This window comes from Panthera uncia (assembly GCF_023721935.1).
Source record: "Panthera uncia isolate 11264 chromosome A3 unlocalized genomic scaffold, Puncia_PCG_1.0 HiC_scaffold_12, whole genome shotgun sequence".
Lineage (NCBI taxonomy): Eukaryota > Metazoa > Chordata > Mammalia > Carnivora > Felidae > Panthera > Panthera uncia.
In genome coordinates, this window is record NW_026057579.1 from 919,605 (window position 1) to 942,747 (window position 23,143).

At 54.3% G+C, this 23,143-nt stretch overlaps 4 protein-coding genes across 6 annotated transcripts; 3 read left to right on the top strand and 1 right to left on the bottom strand.

The window, feature by feature from the left end:
* The first annotated feature begins 312 nt into the window (after positions 1–312).
* Positions 313–5,281, top strand: VAMP8 (vesicle associated membrane protein 8). The gene is made up of 3 exons (XM_049652086.1): positions 313–499; positions 1,862–2,020; positions 3,272–5,281. The coding sequence occupies exons 1-3, from the start codon at positions 497–499 to the stop codon at positions 3,413–3,415; spliced, it is 306 nt and encodes a 101-aa protein (XP_049508043.1). The 5' UTR covers positions 313–496; the 3' UTR covers positions 3,416–5,281.
* A 371-nt stretch (positions 5,282–5,652) lies between these two features.
* On the top strand, positions 5,653–12,229 carry VAMP5 (vesicle associated membrane protein 5). The gene is made up of 3 exons (XM_049652085.1): positions 5,653–5,717; positions 11,244–11,381; positions 11,848–12,229. Exons 1-3 carry the CDS (start codon positions 5,715–5,717, stop codon positions 12,055–12,057), a joined length of 351 nt encoding a protein of 116 aa, XP_049508042.1. The 5' UTR covers positions 5,653–5,714; the 3' UTR covers positions 12,058–12,229.
* Positions 12,230–14,527: 2,298 nt separating this feature from the next.
* Positions 14,528–16,358, top strand: RNF181 (ring finger protein 181). Its single transcript, XM_049652084.1, has 5 exons — positions 14,528–14,655; positions 15,270–15,400; positions 15,580–15,689; positions 15,876–15,950; positions 16,218–16,358. Exons 1-5 carry the CDS (start codon positions 14,570–14,572, stop codon positions 16,275–16,277), a joined length of 462 nt encoding a protein of 153 aa, XP_049508041.1. The 5' UTR covers positions 14,528–14,569; the 3' UTR covers positions 16,278–16,358.
* Positions 16,359–16,937: 579 nt separating this feature from the next.
* Positions 16,938–21,384, bottom strand: TMEM150A (transmembrane protein 150A). Of its 3 annotated transcripts, XM_049652081.1 has the most exons (8): positions 21,256–21,377; positions 20,576–20,756; positions 20,081–20,128; positions 19,657–19,743; positions 18,988–19,055; positions 18,502–18,629; positions 18,144–18,321; positions 16,938–17,872 (listed from the first exon to the last, which is right to left on the bottom strand). In XM_049652081.1, the coding sequence occupies exons 2-8, from the start codon at positions 20,638–20,640 to the stop codon at positions 17,631–17,633; spliced, it is 816 nt and encodes a 271-aa protein (XP_049508038.1). In that variant the 5' UTR covers positions 20,641–20,756; positions 21,256–21,377; the 3' UTR covers positions 16,938–17,630. The 3 variants fall into 3 exon arrangements, with proteins under 3 accessions (XP_049508038.1, XP_049508036.1, XP_049508037.1); XM_049652080.1 differs by lacking the exon at positions 16,938–17,872 and having other exon boundaries at positions 17,889–18,321; positions 21,256–21,384; XM_049652079.1 differs by lacking the exons at positions 18,988–19,055; positions 21,256–21,377 and having other exon boundaries at positions 19,657–20,128; positions 20,576–20,620.
* Positions 21,385–23,143: the final 1,759 nt, after the last annotated feature.

A 23,143-nucleotide genomic window follows, 5' to 3' on the forward strand; every position in this document is an offset into this window, starting at 1 on the left:
CAAGAAATTTTCACATCTGTGTTCTGTTTCTATGTTAATTAGCCCTGGCAGGGTGCTTAGGGTTGATTTCAGTCTGTAAGTTTTGGGGTCAGATATTCAGGACATTAAAAAGAGAGAGAGAGAGAGAGAGAGAGAGAGAGAGAGAGATAGAGAGAGACAGCCAGCTTCCCTTTCTATATCGGGAGGTCCAGCGTCAGGAAACCTAGGAGGGCTGCTTGATCTTTCTTTTCTTGTTCCTGATGAGTTAGAAGACCTTTGGTGCCCGGGAGCCCTGTTGCTTTAAGCCTAAGCCCTGGTTTGGGAGGAGACTGGGAGGGCAATGGAGGGTGCCCGCCTACCTGGGGGAACCTGCCGGAGGTGAGGCTGGAACCGCTCGGGATGCGAGGTGGGCGGGGGCAGGCTGAAAGTTGGAGCAAGCAGGAAGTGAGCCGAGGGCCGCCCGGGAGGAAACAGACTAGGCGAGTTTGCCGCTGACAGGCCTGAGCCGCTTGGAGACATGGTGAGCGAGCTGAAAACCAGGAAGGGGCTGATTCAAAGACGGGCCAGAGTGGGCTGGGGGCTGGGGATCAAGAGAGCGCGGCGGCAAAGTCGGAGGGCTGGGCCAGGGCTGACTGGCCTTTCTCCTTTGACAACTTGACTGCAAAAAGTTCGGAGCTGCCTGGGCGGGTGTTCCTGCTTCTTCTCTACTCCCTCCCCTGACCTCTGTGCCGGCCTGGAGCAGGGTTTCGGTGGGGGTGGGGGATCCGAATTCCAGGCGAGGAGCTGCTGAGAAGCCTTTCATCTCCTCCTCCAGCCCTCCAGCCGCCGGGTGTTGTGACACCCCTGGGCAGCACCTCTGAAGTTCTCAGGGCGGATTCCAGCCCAGCGGCAGACACCCCCCCCCCCCCGCCCCCCCGCGCGCCTCCCGCCTGCCTTTCACTTTAGCCCTATACCGAAACCCTAGGAATCTGTCTCTCTGCCGGGTCTGAGGAATCAGCCCCCTCTCCATAAACGTGAGGAAGAGAACTAAGGGTTTGTAAAAGAACCAGAAGTTGGATTTCTGTGATAACCCATTTAGTTTGGACCCACGGCTCCTGGCCTGTTTCAAGAGGTCTAGTGGGTCAGGGTGGGAGGAGCTTAATAATGGTTTTCCCTCCTTGTTCAAAAACCTTATCATCAGCCAGGGCAGATTGGCCCTCCATTTCCCCCAACACCCAGGCTGCTGTTTTTATTTAATATCTGCTTAAGCAGGCAGTCGTGGCTTGGTGCCTGCGCATGGTGCTGTGTGGTGGGGAAAGCAGAAGTTTGTGGCGCAATGACTGTCCCTCATGGGGCCTGGTGAGGGACTTAGAGCCTGGTTGCTGTTGCTCTGGGTCACAGCAGTTAGGCTGGAGGCCTGGGACCCGAACTGCTCTCCAGCTACTCTCTTGCAGGGAAGGGGGGGTGTGCTAGCTGAGGGTGTTCTGCTGCCCAGCACACATATTTGTAACAAGGACCCTTTGGTAAGTAATGGTTTAGGGTTTCTACTTTGTAAGATGCCTGCTCAGCAGTTCCCTCTAACCCAATCAGAGGAGCAAGGAAACAGTGGAGAGGGATTTAGTGCTGTGTTTCTTTTCCTCATCAGGGGCCCTGAGAACCTGAAAAGAAATTTGATCCAGTCTGTCTAGCATCAGCACTCAACTTCCGAGACTTAAAAATGCATTTATTTTTTGATTACATGAGTAATACGTGAAAACATTCTTTTTGTAAACAGTTCAAACATTAAAAAAAAAAAAAAAAAAAAAGCTAAAGTCCATCTTAGGCCTTCTCCTCCTCCAGCCTCTGAGGCTGAGTCTCAGTTCCTCCACTGCTTGACCTAATTAACCCCTGTGTTGCTGCCCAGGAGGAGGCCAGTGGAGGTGGAGGAAATGATCGTGTACGGAACCTGCAGAGTGAGGTGGAAGGAGTCAAGAATATCATGACCCAGAATGTGGAGCGGATCCTGGCCCGAGGAGAAAACCTGGACCATCTCCGCAACAAGACAGAGGATCTGGAAGCCACAGTGAGATGGGGAGCCCACTGGGGGTAGAGGAAGAGAGGGGAGGGTAGGATTGTTGAGGTTTGGGGGTTGGTGGTGTTGGGGGCAAAATGAATAGGAGGAAAGTCTGCCTTTTCACTTGTTTTGGGAATTGATGAGCGAGTCCCCAGTTCTGATTCTGCTCTATTCCACTGATTGGGACTGGGATCCAGGGAAGGGGTCCAACGATGGGGGAGGGTGGATGGGGCTGACTGTTGGAGGTATTTTCTGAGACAGACGACCCTGGTCAGGCCTTGCATTCTTAGGCTTCTCTCCCATGAAACTGATTTTTCTCTTTGAAGGCTTCCCTTGACAATCATTTGGACCTGACCTCCCCAGGGCAAAAATATTGGCTCTGGAAAATCCTCCTAGGGCCTTTGGCCTTCTCTGGGAGTTATTTGGCAGGGGGTAGAAAACTGCTGGAGTTTTGCTGAGTCTGCTTTCAAAAGAAGCTGGGAAGAGCAGTGAAATTCTTTGATCAAAGGGTCCTCTGCTAACTGAAGGCTAGAATAATATCTCCCACACATCTTGCTAGACCTCATTCCTCTCTCCCTCCAGCCAGGGGCTGAAGCCAGCTGCTCAGGGAGGGAGTAACTCTAACAAAGTAACTCCAATAAAGGCTGGAGCCTAAGGTTCCACGTCCACAGGGAGAGACTGGCCATGGCTTTCTGAGTCCTGTGTGTAATTTTGGGTATAGGTCCTTTGTCTCCTGTCTCCCTGGGACTTAGTGTTTCTTTCCATAGCCTAATCAGGGGAGCATGGCCCAGGGAAACTTAATTTCTGCAACTTGAGTTGAGGAGAAAGAGCAGTTTCTGTCACCTCCAACCTCCATGCTGCCCTGGCCCACCCTCCAGCCTCAGTAGTCCCCGTGGGGTGAGGGGTCATGGATCCAGGGAGATGTGACCATCTGGAGCTTGCACCCCTTGGCCCCAATGTGTGCCCTCCCAAGGTGGATCGTGCAGACAGTATCGCACCCCTGGGTGTGAGCATAGGTGCTTCAAGGTGCATGATGGTGCAGGGTAAGAAGAGAACGGGGAAAGCAGGGGGCCAAAGGGAGTCCAAGAACTCTAAATTTGAACGTGGCCCACCAGACTGTCATGAAGGCAGGAGGACAGAACATTTTTTGTCTAACAGTCTGTTATTTCAACCGATCACTTAAGTATTTAGATGTACGGCGTGTGGGCCTCTGTTCCAGTGGGAGGATGCACTGGTTCACTCTGCCTTATCCCCCAACAGTCGGAGCACTTCAAGACCACGTCACAGAAGGTGGCTCGGAAATTCTGGTGGAAGAACGTGAAGATGATTGTCCTTATCTGTGTGATTGTTTTTATCATCATCCTCCTCATCGTGCTCTTTGCCACCCATGCCATCCCAACTTAGGGAGCCCCTCCCCTGCCCCCCGTCTTCCTCTTCAGGGAAGCCCTCCATAGTGGGTGCCAAGAAGGGCCCTCTCTCCCATCCTCAGCAGGAAATGCTGCTCTGTCCTCCCTCCCCTCATTCTGAGGCCCCGCTGCCATACTGTCTGCCCCAGGGAGCACCTTGGTCCCCTGGAAGGAGAGAGCCGGACCATGGCTGCATTTCATGGGCTCTCAGAGTTGGTTGGAGAGACACCCAGAAGGCCCAGCATGTGGCTGGGAAACTGATGGTGGCCGGTGGGCAATAAAGACCTTTCAGTATCTCTACACATGTGAGGTAATTTCTCCCCTTCCATTTTGCCTTTGGCCCTTCTATTTCTTTTCCCCCTGGGCACGCCTTCTGGCTGAGATTCTCGTATTTGAGGTCCAAGTTGTTGGAGGGGTAGAGAGTGTATATTTGGAGAAGAAAGATGGAGCCTCCTCATTCTTCTCTATTATCCACAGGTCTCAAGAATCAGAATTTTCTGAGGGTCTCAGCAAATGGAAAATTCAAAATCATTTTAGGGTGGTGTGCAAGACTCCTAAGTGTCCATCTTGGGTCTTGCCATGCTGCAGGAAGCGTTAGCCGAGACAGCCTGAGGGCCTCCTGCCTCTCCTGTCATTGCCATCTCTCTTCTGTGGCCCTGTTGCAGTTGAGTGAGGGGTTGGAGGAACCGGGCTGCTTTTCCTTCTCTTTGGTTCTTCAAAGTTCTTTTTTTTTTTTAAGTAATCTCTACAACCCATCATGGGGCTTATCCTCACAACCCCGAGATCAAGAGTCTCATGCTCTTCCGACTGACCCAGCTGGGTGCCCCTGGTTCTACAAAGTTCTATTTGTCTTTTGTCTGCCCCTGCCCCTTTGGGACTTAGCAGGGCCTCTGGGTCTCAGCTGAGGGGGCGAGCATCTCTCCCCATGTCTCGTGGTTGGGCCCAGTCAGTGTCATAGGACAGGGCCTATGGCCCTCCTTCCCCTCCATGTACAATGGGCCTCTTTGTCTTTGGGCTTCCCTCCTCCCCACCAGGTTCCACCTCATCGCCACTCTTTCCTCTCTCTTGGTTTGGGGAAAGGGTTCTTGTCATTTCTGTCCCTATTTCTCCCCTGGGCTTTCCAGTATTAAAAAAAACCCAAAAACCTGTTTTGGGGAGGGGGTGTAGAAGGAACAGGTTTGGGAGACAGAATCTGGGACTCCTACTGGCAAGTCCTGGAATCATACTCTGAAAGCCAGGGAGGAAAAAGAAAAAAAAAAAAAAAAGCCCTCTGGGCTGTCTTTGTCCTCCTAGGTCCTCCTAGGTCAGACTACAGCCATCCTCTCTCCTCAGGCCACTCCTGGACTCAAGGTCCACAGAACTGGGGTGAAACCTCTTCCCTGGGACCCAGAGTGCCCAGGGTGGGGATGAAGGCTGTCCTCACAGGGGCTCAACCCAAGGAGGGAAGCCCTCAACCTCCTTCCTCAAGAGCAGCCACAGTTGTGTTGGTAGTGGCAGGGGGTGGGGTGGAGAACAGGTGGCTGTGACTTGTTTGCAGCAGTGAGAGGAGAGGGCGAGAACGGGTAGAGTCAGGAAGGCTCTGGAGGGGTGGCCTCGCCCATCTTCCGATGGAGGAGCAGGGTCATATGAGGGCAGGGCTGCAGCTGCCCTTGTGGTGAAGAGGGAAATACAGAAAAGCCAGAACTAGCACCTTCTTCGTGGGGGTCCGTTTTCTTTTTTAAGCGAGGCGCCATTCACACAACATACAGTGTATACGTGTACGTACAATTGTAACACACAGCGGTGCCGTTTCAAAGTAGACAATTCAGTGGTAGGTAGTGCATTCACAATGTTGATTGTGAATAAACTTTCTTTCGTTCCAAAACTTTCTTGCGGAGTCGGTTTTTGGGTACCGGTGGCATGCATTCACCGAGGTGGCAGAGACCCCGCCTGGCTGGCGGTCCGCGTCGTCTCTAGCACAGCGCCATCGCCGTGGCACTGGGACGGTTGCTTGTTGCGGGCGATGCCTGTCTCCAGAGCCCACTTCACTGGGCCCCCCGACGTGTGGGGGTGCCGAGCGCAGAACGAGCCCCGGGCTGCTCAGGCACAGGCGCCCGGTTCCGGGGGCTGGGGAGCCAGGCGAAGCTGGGCCGGACGCCTGCAGCTTTCGCTTTTCGTTGGCCCGGGTGCGGGCTCGGGGCAGGCGCGCCCCCCGCCCCCGCGGCCGCGGCCCCGCCCCTCCGCTTCCTCCCGGGTGTGTGGCACCGCGGCAGCTCGGCGACAGAGGAGCGGGAGCCGGCCCAGCGGCGGCAGCAGCGATGGTGAGGGCCCCGGGCGGGGCGGAGCCGACCGCGCAGGGAGGCAATGGGCGACGTGTGGGTGGGAGGCCGGAGTCTGAAGTCCGAGGTGGGAGGCGACCTCCGGGATCCGCGCCGGTCCCCCGGTGAGGTGGCCACCGCCAGGAGCAGGATGGGGGCCAGAGCCTCCACTCGGGGCGCGCGGGCTGGGGAGAGAAAGTTTGGCCGCCTTGGCGCAGTGAGCGCGACTCGGGCTCCCCCCTTCCCTGAGCCTCGCGGCTACGGAGTCAGACTCCAGGCTGAGATCCTGGTCGTGGCCACTTACCGGCTGGCTCTGTGAGCCCGGGCAAGTCACTTAACCTTCCTGAGCCTCCTTTTCCGCATCTGTGAAGTGGGGTCAGCAATACCCGCCTTGCCGGTCCTTGTGAGGTTAAGGGAGATCCAATGGCAGAGCCCTGCCTGGCACTCAGAACCTTCTCCTGAGAAGTGGTAGGTAATGTGATGACCTCTTCAGCCTTTCCTGGAGCTGTGAAGAGCCAAGTGTGGCCTGGGAGTTGGAAACCTGAGCAGATGGGCTGCCAGAGGCTCTGCCAGCCCCATGGCAGGGTGTTGGAGGGCACACTCCTTCCCCTGGGGAAAGATCAAGGGAGATGTTTACCATGAAAGTTCCACTGAAGTTACCAGAGTGTGGCACAGGCCTGACTCCTAACCTCTGCCTAGGGACACATTCTGGAGGTGAGTCATCCCCCACTCCTGCTGCAGACTCTGGCCTGTGTCCCCACTTGCCAGCTATGAGGCAAAGGTGTCAGGAACAGGTGGTGCCAGTTGCTTCCTCTGTCCCCTGGACTCCTGGGAAGATGGGCTGAGCAGGAAGCAGGCTTGGTGCTTTAAGATTCTGCCCTGGAGAAGCTGGCAGAGGTGTGATGGATGTGGCCTGGCTGGGGGTTATGATGCCTGGATGGCCTCATCTCTAGGGAACTGGAGGCAGGAAGAGGAAGTGGGGCAGGAAGGTTGCACTGAGCTCTAAGGCCATGCCAGGAAACTGAGGGAGGCTCCAAGAATGGGACAGAGCTCAGAGCCCACTTCCTAGCATGCAGGGCAAGGGATCAGCCAGGGCTAGGGGTGGGCTTCCAGTTGGCCTCTAGCACTTGGCGAGAAGAGGAAACTCCTGAAATGAAGGCTGAGGCCAGGATAATTTACTGAGGGGTACTGGAAAACTCTGGCACTCTCATAGGGTCATCTGAGGCAAATAGTGAATCAGAGCCCAGGGAAGGTACATTGACCTTTCTCCCCTACCCGTCTCCTAGCCCCATCCCTCTGTTTCTTTCAGTCTTGCCCCTTTCTCTGCCCCCAGCGCTTTCCCTTCCTTCTTCCACCCCCTTCCCTCCTTGGTCTTTCTTCCTTGTCCTCTCCTCTGATTCATTCAATCAACAAGTACTTCTTGGGCATTTCTTCTGTGCCAGTCATGGTGGCAGGTATAGGTGATAGAGCAGGAACAAAGAGTGATGGGAAAGATGACAACTGAATGGGTAAGAGCTTGAATTCATTCATCTTCTGGATGGTCCTCTCGTATGCACTGTCCAGTGAACGTGGGTTTTGAACCATGGGCTTCCCTCGTGTGCGCACAAGTGGAACTGGCAGCATCAGAAGGTCTGGGGAGTCTTTACCTAGCCAGCTAAAGTATTTGACCTCCCTGTACTTGCATTCACTTTAGCACAGTGGTTAAGAATGTGATTCTTGGAGTTTACAGTGTATTGGTTCAACTCCCAGATCGTCTACTTACTGCCTCTGTGACCTTGGACAGATGGTTTAACCCCTCTGAGCCTCAGTTTCTTATAAAACTGGGATAACAGCATGCCTTCGGTGGGTTGTGAGGATTAAATAAGCTAAGGAGGACAAACAGCAGGCAGTGCTTAGCTCTGTGTCCATTGAATGGTGGCCGTTATTACTGTCAGGATGTACAGCCTTCTCAGCAGCCTGTAGTGCTTGATGGAAATACTCGATGCAGGTTATCAAAGGCCCCTGTAAAGTTAGAGACAATTAAGCACACAGGTTTGCAATAAGGAAGAACTTGCTTGGCTGTGTATTTTGTAAAAATATCTAAGAGGTTTTAATGATCACATATATTGTGTAGTTCTTGAGATCTGACTGCTAAGAAAAAAAAACATCAGTGAGGGAAGATTGGGCTTCATTAATAATAATAGCTCTTGTTTATTGAGCACTTAGTATGCGACAGGTATTGTGACAAGCACTTTGTTCGTAACATGTCACGGGCCCTAGCTAACATTATGGTAGATATTATTCCTGTCACCACTTTACGGATGAGGCAGTGGAGGATCAGAAAGGTCATGTAGTGGACAAGTGGCAGAGGCAAGATTTGAAGGAACCCAGGGCTGCAATGCTGAGCCCTCGTTCTTAACTCTCAGCTCAGGTAAGTGCTGACCTAGGAAGGAGCTGATATGCCCCTTTGCTGCCCCAGTCCTCTGACTAGAACAACAGTGACAGCTGGAATAGGGATTCTTGGGCACTAGCCAAGAAAGAAAGGAGACGGGAGAGTTACGACAGGGAGGTTTGGGAAAGCTTTGTTTTCAGAGGCACCTAGGGTATTTGGCCTGGAGAAACCGGAGATGTTTGAGGGTTGAAGGCAGGATATTCTGTACAGAGGGCTAACGGTCTATCAAGAACATTTCCTGTGTAACTGCCACCCCCTGTCTACCAACCATGCTGATGCTCCCCCTCCACTGCACAACCTCAGCCCTGCAGACCCCAAGCAGGGCTGGCAAGTGCTCCTCCCACCCATCCTTCCTCTCTATGCTCTTTGCTCCCCATTACCTGGCAACCCCACACCCCTGCTGGTGGCATTTGTCCACCTCTTCTGGCTGTTCTCTCTGCCTGGGAGTTTTCTCACTGCCGTCTACCACCAATAGAGAAATTATTCTGAAGCCCCTCTCCAGTGTCCCCCACTTGGCTCAGAAGTCTACACTAGGTCGTGTTCTGTTCCTCCAAGTGACTGTCCCCTTCTTGACTTTTACCGCGTGTGTTCTCTGGCCCCACCCTGCCCCCCTCCGCCCTTACCCTCTGCCTGGTGTGTCTTTGCCTGAATGCCCCAACTCCACCCCATCCTGCAAGGGCTCATCCGCCCGGTCTGTCTCAGTTCACAGGAATCCACTCTCTGAGGGAGGCTCCAACACTGGGTATGTGTATCTCACAGCACAGCCCTTCACTCTTCTCTCATGATGTCCTATATGTCTCTTTCCCTCAGTCTATAGTGGGCTTCTTAAAAACAGGCACAATTCATTCAGAAATTTTTTTCCGCGTGTCCACTGTGTGCCAGGCACTATGTTGAGTTCACTGTGGCAGGTGTAGTGTGGCCCTGCCCTCTGGTCCCTTACCTCCTTCCACATTCTGTGGTTATTTCTCACTGTGCCAGTAGGGACCTATGCATACAGTGTCCTTTTTCTGCCAGTTGAGAGAGGACCCAGGAGGGCCAGGGACTTGAGCCCGGGGCCTCTGTGTTCCCTGGAGCGAATGTGTTCTTTTAGGCCTGGTCCCACCTTGGGGCCTCCGGACAGGCCTGGCTTCGCAGTGGGGGGAGGAGGCTGCAGATTGCAGCAGGAAGCACAGCCAACTCTCTTGGGGAATGTGACCCAATGTCACCCCACGTTGGAGAATAAGAGAATAATAGCTGGAGTTTTCAGAGTAGAAACACAGTCATATTCAGCATCCCACCAACCTCTAGCAGTGATTTGTCATTTCGGATCTTTGTCCATTCTCAAGTTTTTGCCTTGGGCTGTTATGAATGGGGGGATGCCTTGGGCCGTGTGAATGCGAACTATGTGAGCTCGTTGACTAAAGTGGTAGTAATAAGAGTGGTGATGATTACTGGGGAAAAGTTAGCGATGGGGGCAGCTTCCCTGCTCTCTGCATTATTGCTTTGTTCCCCAGTTTCTGCCCCCCCCCCAGCCTGTGAGTGTACCCCTCTGTCATAGTTTGCCTGCCCCCTCTCCAAGCAGGTTGCTTTTCTAAGCTCATGGGTAAATATTGACCTACTTGGGTTTCAGATGCCTGCCCCACGAAACTCCTGCTGGGCTAGATAAACACACTGGGAAAACATCTCTTGAGACTAAGAGCTGCTCTTGGATAGGCTACAATGCGATGACCCGCTCAATGAGTCCTTGCAATGGTCAGCACTGTGCTGGCCCCCCCCCAGGTCACCAGGATGGGGGACAGACAGAGGCAGCCCTTCCCCCTGGGGCCTGTGGTCTAGCTGGGGAGATAGGACTCATGTACTGGGAATGCTTGGAGGTTGTGTGCAAGACAGCTGCAAGGATCCTGAATGCGGATTCTTGCCTGAGTAGGAGTGGCTCTCCGTGAACACTGGATCCCTCCCCTTTCTCTGGTTTTAAGTGGAATTCAGTCAAGTGCCAAAATGTCTGCTGCAGACAATGGGCAATATGGTCTGGCAGGAAAGGGAGCTTGGCTAGTGCTCTGTGGGGAGGAGATGAGAACAGGGACGGGCTGTGGGGGAACTAGGCTGGGAGAAGGGAGTTGCTGTGGTTTGTTAATCTGCTGGTATTCATCTCCCTGACATGTCCCTGGACCTGCTCCTGGACTTCCAGTTTTTACTGGGCCCTCCTGCCCTAGATCTCACTCAGTTGCGTGTGTCCAAAGCCCAGTCCCTTTCTTGCTTGTGATGCATGCTCTCTTCCTCTCTCCTGTTCTCTCAGCCCCCCGCCACCTCCCCACTTGAACCCTGCATCTGCCTTCCTCTGAAATTACCTGGGTTCTTCTGTCTGGTGTGGTTGCTGCCCAAGCTGAGAAGTCTAAGAGTAGGTCTCATCTCTGTGAGTTGGACCCTAGTGAAGACAGTGGGTGGCTGGAAGGCTGAGGCCAAAGGCCAGGGAGGCTGAGGTTCCCAGGCAGACAGGGAATCAGTTTTGAGCACTGATACGGGAGCAGGGTCATCCCAGGAGGCAGAAGTGGCCTGACCAGTCAGAGGGAGGGTTGATCTTCCCAGTTTGTTTCTCTGTGTGTGTCTGTGGGGTTAGGCAGAACCTATGATGTGTGGTGGTCTGAAGTGACCTTCCTAGCCCCGTGGGGGTAGATCTCCTCCCTGTCTGGCTTCTAGCCATGTAGCTTGGTGCCCTCTTCTTTGGTGCTTCCTTAGGCCAGTGGGAAGCCACAGGGCAGGTACACATTGGGGAGAGGCCATCCTAGAGCGGGTGAGCAAAGTATCTGCTTTGTGGGAGGGTGAGATTCTGGGAGGTTTCCATCCTGAGGCATCTTAGAGGATGCTGAGATGCTGAAAGCCAAGGCTGACCTAGGACCTGCCTTGATGGGCAAGGAGAAGAAGCTGTGAGAGCAGAGGCAAGCCACACACACTCAGGAGACTGGTCCTTCCCTCTGTACATATCATACCCTTGCATGTAAGATGCTGTTACCCTATCCATACATCATCCCCACCCCACACACAGTGGGGGCAAGGAGGCCGCTAGGTCTCAGGATCAGGTGGGGGCCTCCTGCAGTTCTGACCTTGGGCTTGGCGCCCAGGCAGGGAAAGAGTTGGAACGGTGCCAGCGGCAGGCGGACGAGGTGACGGAAATCATGCTCAACAACTTCGACAAGGTCCTGGAGCGCGATGGAAAACTGGCAGAGCTGGAGCAGCGTTCTGACCAACTCCTGGACATGGTGTGAGGCCTGGGGAAGCAGGGATGGGGGAGGGAGAGGCCAGAAGGGGTCCTCAGAGAGAAAGTTCTCAGGCCGTGCTCAGGGTCTCCTTGGTGGGGTCTGAGGCTTGCCTGTGGGGCAGTGTGAGGTCTGTGAGTTTGTTGAGGCACCTTTAGCCTAGATATGCTCCAGGTAGGCCTCATGAAGTAAGAAGTCCTTCGTATGGAGCTGTGGAGCTTTGTAAAGGGCTGGTATTGTTAACTGGGGGTGAGTCTGTAGGGCTGTGAGTCAAGGGCTACACCAGTGTCTGAGACCAAGAGTCAGGCTGGGAGGGTTCCAGGGCAGGCTATGTGGAGAAGGGGAGCAGACAGGCTGGGAAGATGCAGAAGGAGACTAGGCCCTTCCGGGGAGGTGAGGTTGGGAGACCCTGGCCCTGGATCTCTAGGGGAACCACTAACTCCCACCCTGTGTCTGGCGATGTCCACAGAGCTCAGCCTTCAGCAAGACAACCAAGACCCTGGCCCAGAAGAAGAGCTGGGAGAACATCCGATGCCGGATCTACTTGGGGCTGGTGGTGGGTGGCGGCCTGCTCGTCATCCTGATTGTGCTCCTGGCCATCTTTCTCCCACAGAGCAGTGAGGGCAGCAGTGCCCCACAGGCCCAGGATGCAGGCGCTGCCTCAGGGCCTGGGGACTGACCCAGCTGGGCCTGAGGAGAGGCCGATGGCCATACTGGCTGGTTCTGGTCTCCAGAGAACCCTGGTGTTTGCTCCCACCTGAGCCACCCAACTGAGTGCTGAAGAGCATCCCTGATGTGTGCACCTTTGCATTTCCTATCACGCCACAGACTGGCCCTTGAGGGCAGCCTGCTGCACTGGCCATGCCAGGCCAGCCCCACCTGGAGCTCAGTAAAAGCTGCTGTTTGGTTAAAAGCTGCTGTTTGGCTAAAAGCTGGAGTGTCTGTGTGTGTGTATGTCTGAAGCTCTCCAGGTTGCCTACACTCCTGGGGTTGCTTAGAAAGTCTACCGTCCAAAGGACTTTATCCCTGGGAGATGGCCCCTCTCCTTTCCCTTCCATACTTGATTCAGCCCTACCCAGACAGATCCTTCTGGAGTGCAGGTGGAAAGACAGAGTGGTTCTCAAACCAGACCCTTCAACCAGCACCTTCAACCAGCACAGGGAAACCAGCCTGTTTCCCTAGGAATGAAATCTATTATTTTTCTGATGTCTTGAGGATACTCAGTATAGGACTCCAGGAGAAGAAAGTACTTCAAAGATGTTTATATGACAAGGCTCTCACCTTTGGATAGGCTTTTCCCTCTCTGAACCCCACCCCCCTCCCCAGCTCAATTTCTCTATGTTCTTCCTCAAGCTTGACACCTGATTACAGATGAGGCAGACAGCAGTGAAAAAGGGAAGGGCTTCAAAGGTACAGCAGTGCGCAGTCACAAGGGACGGCCTAGGGTTTGCCCTGTAGGAAAGAATTTGGCCTTTTCAGAGCTCCATGGCCACACAGGGCCAAGCAGGCAGTGCCTTCAGGGTCACAGGAAAGAGGATGAAAGAGTAAAAGCCATGGAAGAAGGAAAGAAGGTCCTACCAAGACTGAGGAAGCTGGGCAATCTCTGCCTGGCTACTTGACTGCCTCCCAAACTCAAGTGTGGGTGGAAGGAAAATTCAGGGCCAAGTATGTAACAGAAGCAATTCCTTGTTAGGCAGAGTGAGGACTACTGACAGAGAAATAAGAACAAACCTGAGAGTTGTGTGGAGCTTTACCCATCACAGGGCTTGTTACTTCTACTGGGCTCATTACCATCTTCTTTTCCTGAGAAAGATGGAGAAAAACACTTGGCCCTGCAGTTGGTCAGCAAAACCACTTAGAGGCCATGTGAATTTGGGCAAGCCACTTCCTGGACTTGGGTTTTACATATGTAAAAAGGGACAACTTAACTCCCAGAACAATCATGAGGAATGTTTATACTGAGTGTAAAACATCCATCAATGTAATGGTTCTAGATGCCAAATAAATGGTAGCTATCATCCAAATCATTTAGTGCAGTAGTCCTCAGCCCAGCCTCACAGTAGGAATCACCTGTAGAGGGGCGGCTGGCTGGCTCAGTCAGTAGAGCATGCGACTCTTGATCTCATGGTTGTGTGAGTTCAAACCCCATGATGGTGTGCAGCCTACTTAAAACAAACAAACAAACAAACAAACAAACAAATAGAATCCCCTGTAGAACTTCTAAAAACACCACCCCTAGGCCTCAATCAGTACCAGAGCTAAGATTTAAACCCAAGTTTGTGGGATGCCTGGGCACACACATTAGCCACTGCCCTACACAGCCGCCTTATGGGGCCTAGATCTGTTAAGTCAGAATCTTTGAGGGTATCTGGCAGGGTTATTTTCTCTTAAAGCTGCAACCCCTCATTCTCCCTCCAGAATATTCATGGGTAGCCAGGGATGCAAACCACCTTTTGAATTCAAGCCAAAGATTTTACAGAAGCTAGGGGAGAAGTTGAACAACGGGCTGAAGGTCACACACATAGTCTCATGAGCCGGTAAAGTCCCAGTTTTCCCGGCAGGGATCTTTCCTCTTTCGGTTGGGAAGTTTTGCTTTGCTCTTTATTGGGCCTAATAGAGAAGAAATGAACAGGAAATTTTTGTTTTGTGGGTATGGGAGGAATCAAGCGCCAACTCCTGAACCAACTAGAGTGCAGGAGGTGCAGAAGTACCTGGCGGGGCCGGACAGAGCAGCGGGAAACGCGGTGATTCCAGGTTCGCAGTACCCTCAGCCCCTAGGCCAGCGCCTCCCTTTCTCGGAGGGCCTTTAACACCTGTGCGTCCTAACCCCGCTGAACCGCAGAGCTGACTCAGGACCCCCTACAGCCTCGACACTTCCCTTTTCACCGCTCTGTGGACGCGAATTACGCGACACTCCCACGTACCTACCCCAGGTTAGGAGTCCAAAACAGACGTTTCCTGACCAGCCCCAGATCCTGCCATTGGCTTTAGCCTTTGGTCACCTGACTTACTCGAGCCAACGAGAGGCGGCAGAATTAATACTTCCGCTTTCAGTGCGGCAAACGAGCCTCTGTTCCCGCCTTTCGGGTGCTCTGATTGGTCTTCCTCTCTCAGCTCGTCAATTTATTGGCCAGAGTCACGGGGCCGCAGTCCAGCGGGGTTCGAGGGCTGTGTGAGACAGCACCGCTGCGATGGCGTCCTATTTCGATGAACACGACTGCGAGCCGTTGGATTCCGAGCAGCAGGCCCGAACCAATATGCTGCTGGAGCTCGCAAGGTGGGTACGCGATGCTGGGAGGTGGGGGCGCAGGCAGCAGGTTTCTGGGCTGGGGCTGGCTGGAGAAGGCTGATCATATAGGGCCTCCATTCTGAGGAGGAAGGATGAGTAAGCTGGAGAGTTAGTCCAGAGACGATATTCGAGGGAGATCAATAATTTGGATCATCCATAGACGGGCCGGGCAAAGAGATTGTGGGAAAGACTGGAACTGGAGAGTAGGGAGCGGGAAGGCAGCCGGTTGTAGCAGGTGAGGGAGAATATGGGTGATGGGGGTAAGGGAAGGGCCGTGTGGGTGTGAGTAGGAACGTTAGTTAGGAACACCAAGCACGGCAGCCAGCGCTGCCACTGGGAATCTGGCTTTACCAGGTCATTCCTACATAGCCTGAGTAACTTCTAAGCCTGTTGCCTCATGTGTAAAATGGGACTAAACTGCTTGCATGCTTGGGGTTGTCTTATAGCAGCTGTAAACCACTTCCCACTGTGCTTTTAATCTAGTGAGCACTTCTGCAGGGTACTAGCTGCAGGGCATTTATTTGCTATAATGCCTAGTGGGCTGTTGGGGCAAAGAGAAAGTATGGTTTTCTGTGGTTCTGACCATGCACCGTTCTTCCCAGGTCACTTTTCAATAGGATGGACTTTGAAGACTTGGGGTTGGTAGTAGATTGGGAACATCACCTGCCTCCACCTGCTGCCAAAGCTGTGGTTGAGAACCTTCCTAGGAGAGTCATCAGGGGCTCTCAGGCCGGTGAGAACACTAATTCTTTCCACTGTTTGGGGCAGGTTTGTCAGACCCACTCCCTCCCAAGCTAGACTGGTCTGGCCCTTCAGTTTTCCAGGTCAGGTTGGGGCAAGAATGTCCTTGAAGAGTGGGAGCTGGGAGGTAGGGCCTGTAGCGGCTCTCCTGATCAGCACTCCCTCCTAAAGAGCTCAAGTGCCCCGTGTGTCTTTTGGAATTTGAGGAGGAGGAGACTGCCATTGAGATGCCTTGCCATCACCTCTTCCATTCCAGCTGCATTCTGCCCTGGCTAAGCAAGGTACTACTTCCTTTTTCTCAGCCCTCACCTTGCCCTGGGCCCAGTTCTCAAGCCTCTCGAGTTCTGTTTATGAACTGTTAGGGGATCAGAAAAGGGAGAGGGGTAGGGGTGGGTATTGGGAGCAGGGGACGAATATTAACTTATGAAGACCAGACTTGGGCTGGAACACTGTCCTCCTTTCCTCAGACAAATTCCTGCCCCTTGTGCCGCCATGAGCTGCCCACTGATGATGACACTTACGAGGAACATAGACGAGATAAGGTAGGGGCTGGTGGTAAGTGGAGAGGGTGGTAATGGGGCCCCCCAGTCGCTGTCCTTTTGTTCTCATTTCCTACCTTAGCAGGTCTGGGTAGGCTTCAGGGTCCTTGGCTCTTGTTGTCTTCCTGGTGACTCTGGTGAGGGGCAAGAGCCTTGGCAATGCACATGCTAGGAGCCTGAAAACAGTGATAGCTCCATGATAGCTGTCCCATTGCTCCACCCACAGGCCTTCACATATGGCTCTTGCCCATTGTGCTCTCTTTCCTTCAGGCTCGCAAGCAGCAGCAAAAGCACCGACTTGAGAACCTCCATGGAGCCATGTACACATGAGGTGCCTGGGGCTGAGTACCAGTCCTCCACATCTTTCTCTTGCACCTCAAATCCTCATTAAAATTTTCTTTACCCACCCTGCACTGCATTGCTCACAAGCCTGGGCAGGGGTTCCGTACCCTCCATGAGGTCCCTACTGCTGTTGGGGAAGGTGGTCCTGAACCGCAGAAAGCACCAGGCTGTGTGTCCCTTCCTGTTAAGTGTACACACTGCTCAGTCTGGCCTGAGAGAAGTGGAGCCCAGGTCAAAAACCTGGCTACTAGATCAGCCAGGGCTTGGGCCTGTGCATTCATTGTTGGAAAGCAAAATGTGTCAGGGTCTGGCATCCAATAGTTACTTACAGATGGTAAAGAAAAAAAAGAGAGCCTACATCTGTCCCCTGCAATTTTTAGTAAATCTTGGAATCCCACAGGCTTTCTTTAGGTTCATTGTGAAAACTGCTCCTATCAGTTTGAAGTTGCTCTGTGGATTCCCTCCGCCCCCACCTCTGCCCCACCCCATTATTACCTACTGAGGAAGCAAACTTCAAACCACACTCTTGAGTAGAAGAAGGATCAGGTCAGTTCTTTAGACTGTTTAAAGTCCTAGAAAGGGTTTCAAGCCCTTGAGGGGTATTTGGATAGCACCTGGCAGTCTTTATTCTTGGCAGCCCTGTTCTCAAAGAGCAGTGGCCACTCAGGACTCTTTCTGGGGGCAGGAGATTTTGCCCATCCTTTGCCTAGGGAAAGCCAACCTGGGTTAGTCTCTCTCTTGACTCTTCAGAACAGACTACAAACATGCAAATTAGAATTCTTTTAATAGATATATATATATAGATATAGATATAGATATATATATATATGTATATATATATATAAAAGTACTAAAATACCCACATGGTTCTGCTGTGTTATTTGCCCGAAAGAAAGAAAAGGGCAGAGTGAAGAATCCCAGTGCAGCTCAGTGGGCCCCAAAGTGGGCCTTCCCACAGTCTAAGGAGTGCCTATCCCTCCACCCCAAATTCTATCCTTCTTGCTGTTCCCAGCCCCCAATTCCTGCAGCAGGAAACCCCAGTGGTTTGGCTTCGGCACTGGGGAGTAGAAGGCACCTGAAGGGCTGGCTGGGTGAAATAAGAATATGTGACCTTTGAACATAAAAACAACAGTGCAGAGTAAGGGAGTAGGTTGTGTGCAGCCCAGGCACCTGCCGGGCCTGTTCCTCCGTGGCACGGGTGGGTGTGGGATGGCCACTGCTCCAGCAGCAAGGAAGCCTATATCCCGACAACACTTCCTCAAAACCATTTTTGGTACAAAATAAATGCAAAGTTATGAGGTGGGGAGCTGGTGAGGCTGGCCCGGCCACCCTCCGCAGACCTCAGATCATGGCGATGCTTTCGGGGGCACAGGTGAGGTGAGTGGAGGTGCGACCGCTCCCAGAGGACTTGGCGGCCCGGCCAGGGGCAGGCTGCAGCGCAGCCACCAGCGTCTCTGACGACACTGCTCCGAACTCATAGCTGAAAGTGCCGTAGAAAATGAGGATGTCAATGACAAACACCCACTCGCACAGGGCTGCCCCATGCTGCAGCTGAGAGCTCTCGTGCATAAAGAAGACCGCACCTGGAATGGGGCTAAGGAAATGTTCAGTAGGATGTGTGGAAGCCTGTTGACACTCCTACCTTCCTAGATAGATAACTAGGCTGGGGCCAAGAACCAGGTCTCACCTCCTGGGAGGGTAAGTAGGAAACCACACCAGGCAGTATTTTCTGGATATATGTGTACCAAGCTCTCCTCCAACCCCACAACGCCCCCCACCCCCCACCCCAGGTCTTGGGTGGGGAAAGGCTGAGATAGAGGATTAGTTCCTGGCTGCCCTGTCCTGGAAGGATACTGAGGATCAGGGTGACAAAGGCGATGGCTGCCAGCACAATCCGCACGTAGGCCATAGCCAGGTCCTGGGGGGCGGTGGCCCCGTGGTAGCAGAGGGCACAGTGCAGGCAGACAAAGAGCAGCCCGGCGGAGAAGGCCACACCAGTTCCGATGTAGTGCAGAGACTTAGCATGATCCACCTGGTCCGGAGAAAGCACCCATCTGTGAAGCAGCCCTACCTCCTCCACCCCCATCCCCTTTCCCTCTCAGAACCCCCTATCCCCACCCTCAGCCTTGTAGGGCTGTCTCTGTAGCTTGGGGCAACCTTCAGCTGAGGACACCCGTTCGTGAAAGTTCAAGAGGCAGGCAGGCGGGCACACCTGGAAGTTGCCGACCACCACAAGGCCCGCAGCGTTGGTGCAGCCTGTGATGAGTGTTGTGGTGTTGACCCAGGAATGACGACTCTGCTCCAGGAGCTGCCCGTAGCGCAGCAGGCAGATCAGAGCCACTGGGGGAAGACAGCACAGGTGGGGCCAGCACTGGTGCTCTCCTCCCACCCCATCCTGGCCCAGCCAGCCCACCAACTGCCCCGGCCTCTGCCCCTGCCCCCCACTCTGGTCTGAGGGCCAAAAGGGAATAGAAGGGCAGGTGGTGAACTGGGTGTCCTCAGCCTCCAGCCAGCAGGGTGGCTGTGTGAGACACTTTGGCCCTTGTTCAAGAACAGGAGAGATGTGACTCCTCTTGCCTTAGCCCTTGGTGGGGTGGGCCGCACTAGGCAAGGGCTTCCTGGGCCCTTCTGGGCGGGGGGTGGGGGAGTGGGTTGGATTGGGCTGGGCTGGCTAGGGGGGGCTGAGGGCACAACTCACCCATGAAAGCACCCATGTTGCCAATGAGGCTGAAGAGGCAGCTCTCTGGGGGATATGTGCCACACTTGCTGGGGGGGGGGGGCAAGGACAGAGTGAGAGAGGAGCAGGAGCACTAGCACCCCCATTCTGGCCCATCTGTCTCTTGCTTTAACCGTGCCTGTTCCTTAGCAGCAAGCCACTGATTTAGGAGAAGGGCCAGTTGTGTTCTATAAACAACTGGCTGCAGGCTGGGCCCTCCCCCAAAGCAGAGCACGTGTGTGTGATGGGTAAGGGAGTGCCCAGGATTGCTGGGCAGAGCCCAAGACTCCTTGGACTCCCTGAGACTGTCAAGGTCTGCAGCCAGTCTGGCTTTCCTTGGGCCAGAACTGGGCTGGGCAATCAGAGGGCTTCAGCTTAAATCCAGGTGCCTCCACTTACTAGCTGTGTGACCTGGACGGATGACATAACAGTCTGTTTCCTTGCCTATAAAACAGTGAGAACGATAGCTGCCTCAATGTCAGGATTAAATGGTGTTCTGCGCATAAAGCATTCAGCACAGGGCCTGGCACACAGTGATTGGCAAGTAGTATTGTTATTAAGTGCTTTTAATATACTTAGTATTTCTGAGACCCAGGGATAGGGGTTTGAGGGGCTGGGGTCTCCCTTACCTGCCCAGAGTCCAGGCCTTACCTGATGAGGGGGACATCATCCAGGGTGCAGCAAGTCTTGGGGCCCCCTTGTTCAGCGGGGTCAGGAGAGCAGGACTCGTTGTAGGACCTGGCAGGCAGGACAGAGAGTAGACTGGGGGAAAGGGGTTCTCCCAGCCTGTACCCTCCAGCTTCTCAGAGACTACCCTCCCAGTATTCTCTTGGCAGGGGCAGGAGAGCCCACCTCCCAGAACTGGACTGAGACAGATGCCAAAGGGGTGAAGGGATGGTGGGAAATAGGTGGATGGGCTTGAAGTCATGCCTGGGGAGGGGCAGGCATTGCCAGTGTCAGCTAAGAGCAGTGAGGGCCAGGGTCTCCAACTGGCTTGCTCACAACAGCCCCGACCCAAGAGGGAGCAGAGATGAAGGGAGCTTTGGAGGGAGGCTGTCTGCAGAGTGCGCCATACCAGTTCTCCACAGGGCATGCGTGGCGGTTCATCACGGCCATGGCATACCTGCGGGAGCAGAACTGTCACCTCACACCTGTGACCCTCCCAGCCCAGCTTTCCCCCCTACTGACTCTTCTCTCTTGATTCTGGCCCCATTCAGCCTCATTGTCCTTGTTGGGGGACTCAAGTTGGGGTGGCCTGAGAACTGACACCACATCAGAATAGCATGGCCTCAAACTAGAGGACCTCGGGGTGTCCCTGGCTAGAAGTATGTCAGGGTCACCATACTGGACAGCATCGGTGCCAGCTCGCCCGAAGTAGCTCTGTGCCCAGGCACCAGGCCAGGCTTTGGAGACAGCTAGAGTGATCCTGGGTACCACCCCAGAGCCTGCACAGGACAAGGGGCTCTGTGTGTGCCATCAAGCTCCTGTTGGGTCCTGGCTGGGCCCTATCCTCCTCAGCCTGGGCCCATTCTGTCCCCCGTTGTCTTCCCCCTTCCCTCTATTTACTCACACAGTCCATAGGCCAGTGATAGAGAATGCTGACAAGCTGACAGGAAGGAGGATCCAGGCGGTCATGAGGGAGGGGAGCCAGGGTGGTGGTGGTGTGGGGGGAAGGGCAAGAGGTAGGTGGGAAAGAGGGGGCCGGCCCAGCTACCTTAGGGTACTTCGCCAAAACCATCAGCGGCCCAAGCCTGGTGGAGAGAGACAGGTCAAAGTCCAGGGCCCAGTGACTGGCCAAGGCCGGTGGTGGGCAGAAGGTGGTCAACACCTGATTCACAGCTTCTGCTGGGGCTCCGAGGGCCTACATTTTGGGCTGAGCCCACGCCAACACGTGGACACCTTCTGGCATCCCCCGGGGGCCTCCGCGTTCCACCCGAAAGCCACCGGTGGGCCCAGGCACTCAGGCGGGGCCGTAACATCTGGGGAGGGAGTCGCGCTCCCTCGCCTGCGGGACCGGGCTGGGGGAAGGGTGCGGTTAGGGCAGTCGAGGGGGCCGCGCCGAGGAGAGCCTGAGAGCGGGTGCCGGTCCCGGCGGAGCGGCAGCCACGCGCAGGCAACCACCTGACCGCCGGCGCCCCGGGGGAGAGGTGGGTTCGCGCAGGAAGCGCGGCTCGGCCCCCGCCCGCGTGGGCGCACGGAAAGCGCCCCGGGAGCCGGGGACTCGAGCCTCCCCAGGGGCCCAGTACGCACCTCCCTGGAGAGCCCCGCCGCCTCCGCTCCCTGCTCGGCCACGCTTGGTATGGTCTCTAGCTGCGGCCCTCGGAGCAGCCCTGGAAGGTTTAAAGGGCCGAGCGGCCCCGCCCCTGTCGCCCGGGCAGCGCCGCGCCGCCCGCCGGGACGTGGAGTCCGCGCCGCCCCGCGCCGGGCCGGAGACTACAACTCCCGAGCCCCCGCGCCCGCGCTCCGGTGCAAGCGTGGATGGCGCCCCGACTTCGGGGAACCTGAGCGCCGAGGGACTCGGGTGGAGGCTCTGACTCCGAGATGCCGACAGTCCCGCGTACCCTGTTCCTGCGGTGGAAGCTTCGGGAGGCGGGAAGCTCCGGGGCTGCATCGCTGTGATTGCCATCGCCTACAAGGCTGGAGGAAGCCTCCCTTCGCCGCTGGGCACATTTTTGCAGCCTGGACTGTCCGGCAGTGAGACTTCCGGGAGCCTCCCTCAATGTGGCCGGGCCTGCCTCTCTGTTCTGGGCGAGGTGGGTCCGCGGAGAAGCGAGCACAAAACCTTGGCTGTTAAGTTTCAAGCGCCTTGGATTTGGCTTATGCTTCCCCTCCGCCCAGCAAACCCTGGAGGAGGGCTACTTTCATCAGATACTTTTTTTTTTTTTTAATGTTTATTTTTGAGAGAGACAGAGTATGAGTGTGGGAAGGGCAGTATGAGGACAGAGAGGGAGACACAGAATCCGAAACAGGCTGCAGGCTCCGAGCTGTCAGCACAGAGTCCGATGCGGAGCTCGAACTTGGGACCGCTGAGATCATGACCTGAGCTGAAGTTGGACGCCCAACCGACTGGCCCATCCAGGCGCCCCCAGATACTTTTTATTTTCAAGGTACAAGTACACAAAGTACTGTCAGTGTCATGTTTCCCGACTGATGAGCGCTTACTCGAAACAAGGCCACGGAGATCAGTAGATATCCATGGTCACACATGGCCAGGTGTTGGTAAGAGAGGCAGGCTGGAGACCCAGAGCAATCTGGGAAGAGGAAACAGGATAGCGTGGGAATAAATTACCATTGGCTTCACCAAAATGTACAGGCCAAGGGTGCCTTCCTGGACATTCTTTTCATGATAAAAAAAAGAGTGGGAATACTTCTTTCTCACATAGCCAAAGGGAACAGAGGCCCAGACTGCCAGGAACAGGGGAAGCTTAGGTGTGGCAGCACTGGTGAGTCAAAGGTAATGTGTAGAAACAGGGGCCCTGTACTGTGGGGAAAATGGAGATATACTGGGAAAGGGCTTGAAGGAGCAACCTTTTTTTTGACCCAGTGGAAGGTAAAAATAGAAACAGGAAATCTGTGGGAGAGCCCTTTTCTGAATTGCAGCAGGACAAGTGGTTAAAGCAGGGCCAATAAGTATGGCTGTGCAGAGAAATCACTGTACAATGAAATCACTGGCTGAATGGACTAGTGGGGTATAAAATACAGTCCACTTTCTGGGCGCCATGTTCTGTGCCCCAGAATACAGAGGTGCCTCTTGCTAATTCACAGAGAAGCACCACCTTCCTGCCCAGGTGTGTTCCCATTGGAGCAGACACCTTCTTTTCACCTGCCCAACGGTACTGTGAAACCTCAGCATTTCCTACCTCATTGGAAGTTTTGCAAGTCTTAGTCAACACTTAACTACACTCAGTTGAGCTGGGTTTGAGTTGCTGTCCAACCGTTATCATGGGAAGACCTGAGAAGCTACTTAGGTCCTAAACTGGCTGTTCTAATGTAAAGTAGAGGTAAGACAAGCACTCTAGAACTGTGACCGAGACAGATTTTGGCTTAATATGACAATCTCAGTAATCCCGAAAGTAGAATTACCCCAAGACAGGACTCCCTATGACAGAAGGGCTCTTTGTGTGTAGTCGGTAGGGAG